The sequence below is a fragment of the Anomaloglossus baeobatrachus genome, unplaced genomic scaffold (genome assembly GCF_048569485.1).
Source record: "Anomaloglossus baeobatrachus isolate aAnoBae1 unplaced genomic scaffold, aAnoBae1.hap1 Scaffold_217, whole genome shotgun sequence".
NCBI lineage: Eukaryota > Metazoa > Chordata > Amphibia > Anura > Aromobatidae > Anomaloglossus > Anomaloglossus baeobatrachus.
Window position 1 is genome coordinate 52,945 of NW_027441987.1, and position 9,653 is coordinate 62,597.

The 9,653-nt window shown below is 46.9% G+C and overlaps 1 protein-coding gene across 1 annotated transcript; it reads left to right on the top strand.

Moving 5' to 3' along the window:
• Positions 1 to 2,739: 2,739 nt before the first annotated feature.
• LOC142261415 (E3 ubiquitin/ISG15 ligase TRIM25-like) lies at positions 2,740 to 9,388 on the top strand. The gene has a single exon (XM_075332105.1). It carries the CDS (start codon positions 2,749 to 2,751, stop codon positions 4,345 to 4,347), a length of 1,599 nt encoding a protein of 532 aa, XP_075188220.1. The 5' UTR covers positions 2,740 to 2,748; the 3' UTR covers positions 4,348 to 9,388.
• Positions 9,389 to 9,653: the final 265 nt, after the last annotated feature.

Below are 9,653 nucleotides of genomic sequence, written 5' to 3' on the forward strand. Positions count from 1 at the left end.
GCTGCCCCCCTCCCTACACACATACTTACTTGCCTAGATGGGGGTCTTTATTACAATTGTGACCACAACCAGTGAAATAGATCTGGCAACATTAATCCACCAAACTCATCATAGGACAAAAAAGGAGTACAATGAGCACTAACTGGTCACATGGAGAAAGTGGAGCTAAACCTTCAAATAGACGACATACGTAGCAGAGCAGAGTGTAGAAGAAATAGGTGGCCTTCACCCCGATCCATGAAAGTCCTTTATTTTGTTTGCTTATAAATCATGGATGCAGGAGGACGAAGCAGCGCGGCCGCATCCTCCTGCATCTATGGTTGTTAAGCAAACAAAATAAAGGACTTTTATGGATCGGGGTGAGGGCCACCTATTTCTTCTACACTCGGCTCTCTTTTATTACAATTACGGCCCTATCTGATGTTAGAGCAATGGCACCTTCAGCTCTTTACAACTCTTGGGCTGGCCGAAAACGGTGTCACTGTTCCTACCCTGGGCATGCACAGTAAATCAATGAAACTGGTGAACCTCCCAGGAGCCACTGGCTTACAGTCATAGGGGTATGGACCGAGCGATAAGTCATTTTATTTTACCTTGACATTATCATATATTTATTTACTTTAAGGCAGGGGTCTCAAACTCGGCTGGATGTATGGGCCGCACAGAGGAAAAAAATAAATTGGGGGGCCGCATTCTTTGCAAGACAAAGTGACATTTTTATTGGTACCATATATAATATATTTTATTGTTTTTTACACACCTTGGGATCACTGATTTTGAAATTTTCACTTGCTCATTATAGAAAACGCGCACATTCTTTGTTTAAATATAAACATTTTTTTTATATATATTTTATTCCATTCTTGTAACTAATAGTCTTACAATTAGCACTATATAGAAATTTTGACCAACATCTTTTAGTAATGTTCCCCATATTGTTGTAACGTACCCATCCTTGTCCCCTTGTAGTATTGTGCCCCATCCCACAGTAATGTGCCCATCCTTGTCCCCTTGTAGTATTGTGCCCCATCCTAGTCCCCATCCCACAGTAATGTGCCCATCCTTGTCCCCTTGTAGCATTGTGCCCCATCCTAGTCCCCATCCCACAGTAATGTGCTCATCCTTGTCCCCTTGTAGTATTGCACCCCATCCTAGTCCCCATCCCACAGTAATGTGCTCATCCTTGTCCCCATCCTAAAGTAATGTTCCCCATCCTTGTCCCCATTTTGTAGTAATGTGTTCATCCTTGTCCCCATCCTATAGTAATGTCCCCAATCTATAGTAATGTGTCCATCCTTGTCCCCCATCTTATAGTAATGTTCCCTATCCTTGTCCCCTTGTAGCAATGCCCCCATTCTATAGTAATGTGCCCATCCTTTAGTAATGTGCCAACCTTGTCCCCACCCTATAGTAATGTCCCCAGCATTATCCCTATTCTATAGTAATGTTTCCCATCCTTGTCCCCTTGTAGTAATGTTCCTATCCTACAGTAATGTGCACACCTTGTCCCTATCCTGTAGTAATGTCCCCATCGTATAGTACTGTGCCCATCCTAGTTCCCATCCTATAGTACTGTGTCCAGCCTTGCCCCATCCTATAGTACTGTGCCCACCTTGTCCCCATCCTATAGTAATGTCCCCAGCCTTGCCCCATTCTATAGTAATGTGCCCATCCTATAGTACTGTGCCCAGCCTTGCCCCATCCTATAGTAATGTGCCCACCTTGTCCCTATCCTATAGTAATGTGCCCATCCTAGTCCCTATCCTATAGTAATGTCCCCATACTATAGTAATAATGTCCCCATCCAATAGTATTGTGCCCATCCTTGTAATGTCCCAATCCTATAGTAATGTCCCCAGCCTTATCCCCATCTCATAGTAATGTGCGCACTTTGTCCCCATCCTATAGTAATAATGGCTCAGCAGCTCTCCTCACCTTCCACAGAGTCACAGACGCCGGAGTGAAACTGAGGGGAGTGGTCTGCGGCCCCAGATCCACAGTGATTGGAGAGATCGGTCACAAGGCCGGTCTCTCCAATCAGAGCTGGGGGCGGGTGAAACACAGGTCACCCAGCTCCAGCCAATGATCAGGGCTACAGCTGCACTGATCTTGGATGGATTTCAATGATTCAGCGATTTTTCAATGGCTGAAACATTAGTGGCTGTGATTGGCTGAGCAACGTTTGTCAGCCAATCACAGCCTCCGTAGGTCCAGGGAGGAGACACCACCCCTCCTGAGGTCCCCTCCTCCCCGAATCTAAGGTATTTGCAGCGATTGCAGCCTCCGGGGCTGCGATTTCGCCATGACGTACTGGGTACGGCATGGGTGGGGGCTGCTCACCGGACCCCGCCGCTATAGTGGCGGCCGGCGGGTGGCGGCAGCCACAAAATAATTTTAAACAGCAGGCAGTGCGGGAGAGGCGGGGGGCGGCCCCCCCACCCCTCCACCGGCCAGCCCACCGGGAGAAGTCCCGCCCCTCCCGCCTGTCAGTCCGGGCCTGGGTGTAACTACAACATTGCTAAGTATTATTAGACACACTCAGTTTCGTTTCTTCCTTCTTCCGTCAGCCATAAAAAAAAGCCCTAGTACGGCTGTATCAATCGAAAAATAGAAAACTTTGGCTTTTAGAATGCAGAGATGAAAAATGAATGCTGCAGCTTTAAGGGGTTAAGAAAATGGGTGTAACTACAGTTTTCCTGTTCCGGAATCATCCACTTTCAGTTTCGCTTCTTCTGTCTTCCGTCAGCCATGGCGTCTGCTGATCTGAATGACGAGCTGCTCTGCTCCATCTGTTTATCTATTTTTAAGGATCCTGTAACGCTGAGATGTGGACACAACTTCTGCCGGGTCTGTATTGATCGTGCGCTGGATACACAGGATGGGTCTGGAGTTTATTCCTGTCCTGAATGCAGAGAAGAGTTTCAGGAGCGGCCGGCGCTGATGAGGAACTTATATCTTCATAATGTCACAGAACGTTTCATGATTACTCAGCAAGAACAAAAGATCACTGGGATCTACTGCACTTACTGTGTGGACTCTCCTGTACCTGCTGTTAGATCCTGTCTACACTGTGAGGCTTCTCTGTGTGAGAAACACCTGAGGACTCACAGCAAATCACCAGAACACGTCTTATCTGATCCCAGCACTTCTCTGGAGAAAAGGAAATGTTCTGTCCATAAGAAGATCCTGGAATATTACTGCACTGAGGACGCCGCTTGTATCTGTGTGTCCTGCAGTTTGATTGGGAAACATAAAGGACATAAAATGGAGTCACTGGATGAGGCCTCAGAGAAGAAGAAGAAGAAACTGAGCAATGTTCTCCAGAAACTGACCACAAAGAGAGAGAAGACTGAGGAAAGAGTTCGGAGTCTGAAGGAGCGCTGGAGAAAAGCTCAAGAGAAAGCAGCTGGAGAAGCCGAGAGAGTCACTGCCCTGTGTACAGACATCAGGAGACTGGTGGACGACCTGGAGAAGAAGGTCCTGAGTGAGATCTCCAGGCAGGAAAAGGAAGAGTCACGGTCACTGTCTGCTCTGATCAAGCTGGAAATAAAGAAGGACGAGCTGTCCAGGAAGATGAGGCACATTGAGGAGCTGTGTAACATGACTGATCCACTGACCGTCTTACAGGAACCAGACACCGGGGACTTGTGTGATCCTGAGGAGGAGGGAGGTGATGAGGACACAGGGGGACATGATAAACAGCTCCATGATGGAGATGACCTGGATGTGACTGTGATCTCACACACATTACACACATTATGTGAGGTAATAACAGGTATAAGGAGGGGGATCTATGTGGAGGATCCTGCAGACATATTACTGGATGTAAACACAGCTGGTAATGATCTCCTTATATCAGACGACCTGAAAACTGCGACTTGGACACAAAATAACCAGAATCGTCCAGAAACAGCAGAGAGATTCCAGTATAATCAGGTGATGAGCAGGAGGGGATTTACCTCAGGACGACATTACTGGGATGTGGAGGGCAGTAGATCAGGGGGGTGGAGTGTGGGGATGTGTTACCCCAGTATAGACAGGAGGGGAGAAGAGTCACTGATTGGAAATAATAACAAGTCCTGGAGTTTGAGGAGATATAATAATCAGTATTCAGTGATACATGACAGTATAGAGATCCAGTTACCGAACAAGATCTCCAGTGATAGAGTCAGGATCTGTCTGGATTATGGGGCCGGGCAGCTGTCCTTTTATGAGCTGTGTGACCCCATCAGACACTTACACACCTTCACTGCCGCCTTCTCCGAGCCCCTTCATGCTGCCTTATGTGTGTTTTGGATGTATAATGACGGTCACTATATAGATAGCTGGGTGAAGATTAGAACATAACTGGAAAGAAACATCAGAAAAATCCCAATTTTTAAACTAACTTTCATTCTAAACATTTTTCTGATTTTTCTATGACATAAAATACATTTCCCTCTGGAGCCTCCTGAAATCTTCCTGTGTTTCCTGACACCACTGACCTTAAGGCCATGTGCCCATGGGAGCTTTTTGCTGCGGAGTTTGCCGCGGAAAACCTGCGGATTTTTCTGGATTTTCCAGATAAATCCGCAGGTTCTACCATGTACAGGCACTCCCCATGTTACCCTATGGGACATGGGGAGTGTCTGTGTCCACGCTGCGGAAAGTGCGGCTGCGGAATCTCCTGCGGAGATCCCTCAGCCGCACCTAACTGCATGTCAATTATTCATGCGGATTTACTTGCGGAGATCCCGGCCCTCCGCTATGGAGATAGAGGCCGGGACGTCTGTAGGTAAATCGCGTGAAAGTCCGCATGTTTGGAAACATGCGGCCGTACCTGCGAATATATCCGCAGGTACGAGCGCCCGTGGGCACATGGACTAACAATAGATTTTCCACAGAGATCACTTCTCAGCAGTCTCATTATCAACACAGGAAGGAAATGAAGTGTAAGGTAACACCTCTGGTATAAAGCTGGAGGAGGATAATGCAGGATCCTCCATTGACAATAACTGATGGACACAGGTCCCCCCTCCCCGCACAGGGATCTCTGCACAGGACACAGAGCATGCCCACAAGTCCTCTCCTGACGATGGTCTCCTCCATCCATGTGTCTGCCGTGGAGCAAATCTTTGAGTGACATTAAGGCTATGTGCGCACGTTGCGTAAAAACATGCAGTTACGCTGCGCTTTGTAGCGCAGCGTAACTGCATGCGTCCTGCGGCCCCTGCACAGTCTATGGAGATTGTGCAGGGGCCATGCGCACGTGGCGTCTAAGAGCGCAGCGCTTCGGCTACTGCCGAAGCGCTGCGCAAAAAGAAGTGACATGTCACTTCTTTCCTGCGCTTTGCCGGCAGCTCCTGCTCTGTCTATGGCAGGAGCTGGAGGCAGAGCGCATGGAATCGGCGCTCACTACGGACATTTCTGCAGCGATCTAAAGCGCACATGTGCTCTTCAGATCGCTGCAGAAATATCTGCAGGGCTTGTACGCAACGTGCGCACATAGCCTAACAGAAAATAGCAGCAGCTCAGACAATATGGCCGCCCCCATCATCATGTACAGAAGATAAAATATAAAAAATTAAAATTAAATGTAAAAATCAATAAGAAAAAGAGAAAACAGATCATATGTAATAATAGCGTCTAATTATTATATAATGCAAATTTAGGATTATTCAGATTTAACCCTTTAAAGACACAGACAATTTAGATTTTTGCAGTTTAATTTTTTCCTCCCAATTTTCTAATTCTCATCACTTTCTTATCTTTCCGTCACCATAGACGTAGAGCTTGTGTGTTGTGAGACAATTTGCAGATTTTGTTGACATCATTCATTTTACCATATAAAGTTAGGAAAATTGGAAAAAAAAAATCATAATGCAGATTGTGCTGATTAATTTCAGATTTAAATATATATTTTGAATTTTTTACATTTCTTTATAGACTTAGGAAAAGGAAAAGGAACTTAGGAAAAGGAGGGGGATTTGAATGTTTGTGTTTTTTTTCTTTTGCTAACATGTTAAGTTTCTTTTTTTAACGGCCTTGACCCTGCGATCGCTTGTTCTATATACAGCAATGCTCCATTAATGTTGTGTAGAATAAAAATCACAGTTTATGGCTGAACATCACAGAAAAATCAGCTTGACCGGTATGTGGAGTTTCCGTAGGTTCCCGGCCATCATGACAGCCCATCGACACCTCATGGTCATACTGCAGGGATGCTAATGGGCTCCGGAACTAACGTCTGAGCCAGATCTCGGGGCTTAAATGCCGCTGTTAGTGACTGACAGAAACATTTATCAAGTTCACAGTTTCATTGTTGATTGTCTGCTAAATGTAATCTGTCAGCATCTTTTTGTTATGTAATCTGGGAGCAGCATGATGTAGGGGCAGAAAGTCTGATTCCAGGGATGTTACCTACTGGATTGCTTGTGCAGTTTTGATAGAATCCCTGTTTTTTTTGCTGTAGATGTAGCAGAGCTCAGAATGCTGAGCTGTGTATAACCCCGCACACACTACTGATTGGCAGCATTATGTGTACACTATACATTGTCAGCAAGCCGCCAATCAGTTGTTGGGGGCAGGGTTACACAGATTAGCTGGACTAGCCGCCACATGAGACCTAGTCCTCTAGTGATAACCTCCTGCTGATAAAATATTGTAGTGAAACTACAGCAAGTTACGAAACCCTGGAATCAGGCTCTCTGCCCCTACATCATGCCTCTGTCAGATTAAATAGCAAAAACCTGCTGACAGATTCCCTTTAAAGACAGATACTGTGGAAAAGAGACAAAATTTCCCCTGTGTACAACAGGCTCAGCTCTGGTTTTAATTAGCAGAAAATATAGATGATATATTTGTGGCGCCCCTGAGGCTTCCGTCGCCACAGAGATATTGCACCTCAGCCAGAGGTGTGATGTCCCATCCTGGGTAAGAATGGGGTCATATGCCGGTCCACAGACTAAACTTGCACCCACCAATTGGTAGGCATACACTGGGTCAGGGATAGTGGCAGCAACCCCCATAGATGTATTCATGGGGCCGTAAGTCCCATTCCTGGTCCCTCATAGTGTGGGTGGGGCCTAGCCAGTGGGTGTGTGAGAGGAGTCAAAAAGTAAGAGTAGAAAAGGGAACTAGGAAGTTCAAAGTCAGTTCAGTCAGAGAGTAGTAGTGAGGAGATGGTTACCTCAGGAGAGTGGAGGAGTGAAGTCTGAGAGAAAGGAACAGAATAGGTTCCTGGTGAAGATCCTGGGGTCTAGCTAGGCCCAGGTGACACCCAAAGAAAAGAAAGGATCCCAGGGCCACGTAAGGGCATTTTTAGCTCGTGGCCTGTTCCACAGAAAGATCGGGTGGAGGGATCCGGCTGCATTCGGGGACGGTCCCCAGACAGAGGGAAGAAAGTAACACCGAAGGCCCGGGGTGGTTGCAAGCATCCAGGGCCACAACCTGCCACAGTCCCCCTGGGAAGAGGGCAAGAAACCAGTGAGCCCCTTGTTCAGGTCCTGTGGTGGAGGCCAAGACCAGTTCAACTAATAGAGTCAAGGCTAAGAAGACAGCCAGGAGAAAGGATACACAAAGAGGGGTGCACCGGCATTGGCCCTTGAATTACTGAATTAGCCGGGATCGGCGGAGGCACTGGACAGTGGATCCCAGCATACTGTAGGCAAACGGTTTGCCAGCACCTGGACTCAGAAACAGTGAGTAAAAGATCTTAACTGCAAGCCCTGTGTCGTCTGATTCATCCTGTACTGCATCCACAACACCATAGACTCTAACAAGCACCAACGGTTGCCCCGGGGTACCCACTCCACCTGTGGGGAGCAGAACCATCCCAGTTGCCATTACATCAGCCCCAGAGGCCCAATTCAGCAGTGACTGCTCCATAGCCGCAATCCACAGGTGGCGTCACGAATATATATTATAAACTTTAACATCACAATCTCCTCTATCCATACCGCCACTTTAATTGACTCCACCAGGGTCACGGAGTCGGGCCCCGCCATCGCTGACTACCCCGGACTAGTCCGGCCCGACACCGAGTCACCTATGGCCCTGGGGTGGGCGAGTCATATTCTCCTTAGGGGAGATCTCCTGATGACCAGCCGATCACTGCTTCTGCTTCAATTTAGTAAATGATTGTTGTCTTGACTCTGACAATTGGATCCATTTGCTGTTATGATGACATGAGTTGCTGGTGACAGATCCTGTTATTTTCATCCTGTGTACTCAGCACATTGAGCACATGAAGGTGGCGCTTTCTGAATATTGTAATAACTAGTAGCATAGCCGAGTACTATGAGGCCGGAGTCACCGCCGCCGGCTCCTGCCTGTACCCTGATAGCTATATGACTGTAACAGCCGCTACTTTCAGCCATTACGAAGGGGAGATCACGGCATAAAGATTTATACAGCTGTCATTAAAGGAGTTTTCCACTTATAGAAAAGTGATCCCTAATCTTTTCCCAGCATGTAAAATCACAAACATAGACCGTATTCCCCCTCCCCCGGTCCAGCGTCAGGTCGCAGCGATGTGCGTTGCAGTCATGGTGTTACCGCTGCAGCCGAAACATAGAAACCAAAGCGGCGGTGGAGAACTGGTGCGAACAGCGGGAGGGCGAGTGCTGTCTAACTTTATGTTACAGGGTAGGAAACAGTTTTCTATAAGTGGAAAACCACTTTAAGGCCCAAGCCACCCGGCGAGAAAATCTGTGCAAGTGGAGAGCGATAAAACATCGTATTCCCCTCGGACCAATTATAGCCTGGGTGTCAGCGCACATGAGCGATTATTTTCTCAGCCCTAATCGGACCAAGAAAACAATCGCAGCATGCTGCGATTGTAAGCCGAGACTCTTTTTCTCTCGCACCCATTCAAGTGAATGGGGCGAGAGAAAAATCGCACTGCACTCGTGGTACATAGGTGTACCACGCGTGCAGAGCGAGAATCGCAATAGCCGGCTACGGAGGAGAGAGGGAGAGAAATCCCTCCCTCTCCTCCTCTGTGCCGGCCCGCCCCCAACAGCTGAGGTCCGCTCGCAGGGTCGGACCTCAGATGGAGGCACACTCGCATGACACTCGGCTCCCGCTGTGCTGCCAGCGCGAGCCGAGTCTCATGCAAGCATCGCAGTAGTGGCCCGTGTGGCCCCAGCTTAAGTCCAAAAAATACTGCAAAAATCTTTAAACATTTAGCTCCCCCTAGTGGTGGTCAGAATTACCGTACATCATCATACAGTTATAAGAATTCTTATACGAATATGAGGATCTGACAACAGCTTCTTGTTAATGGTTTCCAGATGGCAAAAATTATAATATTTTATCTGTAATAAATAAAAATTACTAATAATAAGACAAATGATTGTATAACTACAGATAAAACTGCTGATAATAAATGGTATATTATTGCGCATTACTGCTGGTGTTTTTATGGTGTGTGCGGCTCGGTGAACTGGGGGCAATTTTATAAAAATTTCTCATTACTACTGGAGTAGTCATCTGGGAGAGGCGGATTCAGGGAAGAAATATATTCACCTAATGTAACCGACAGTGGGATATAATTTCTCTGTAAGTACTGTATTTTTCGTTTTATAAGACGCTCCGGATTATAAGACGCACCCCAAATTTGAAGGAGGAAAGTAGGAAAAAAAACATTTTTACTGTTAAAATTGGGGTCCGTC

Bases quoted from the DNA above. Each gene is read 5' to 3' on its own strand.
- LOC142261415 (XM_075332105.1), top strand. From the start codon at position 2,749: ATGGCGTCTGCTGATCTGAATGACGAGCTGCTCTGCTCCATCTGTTTA.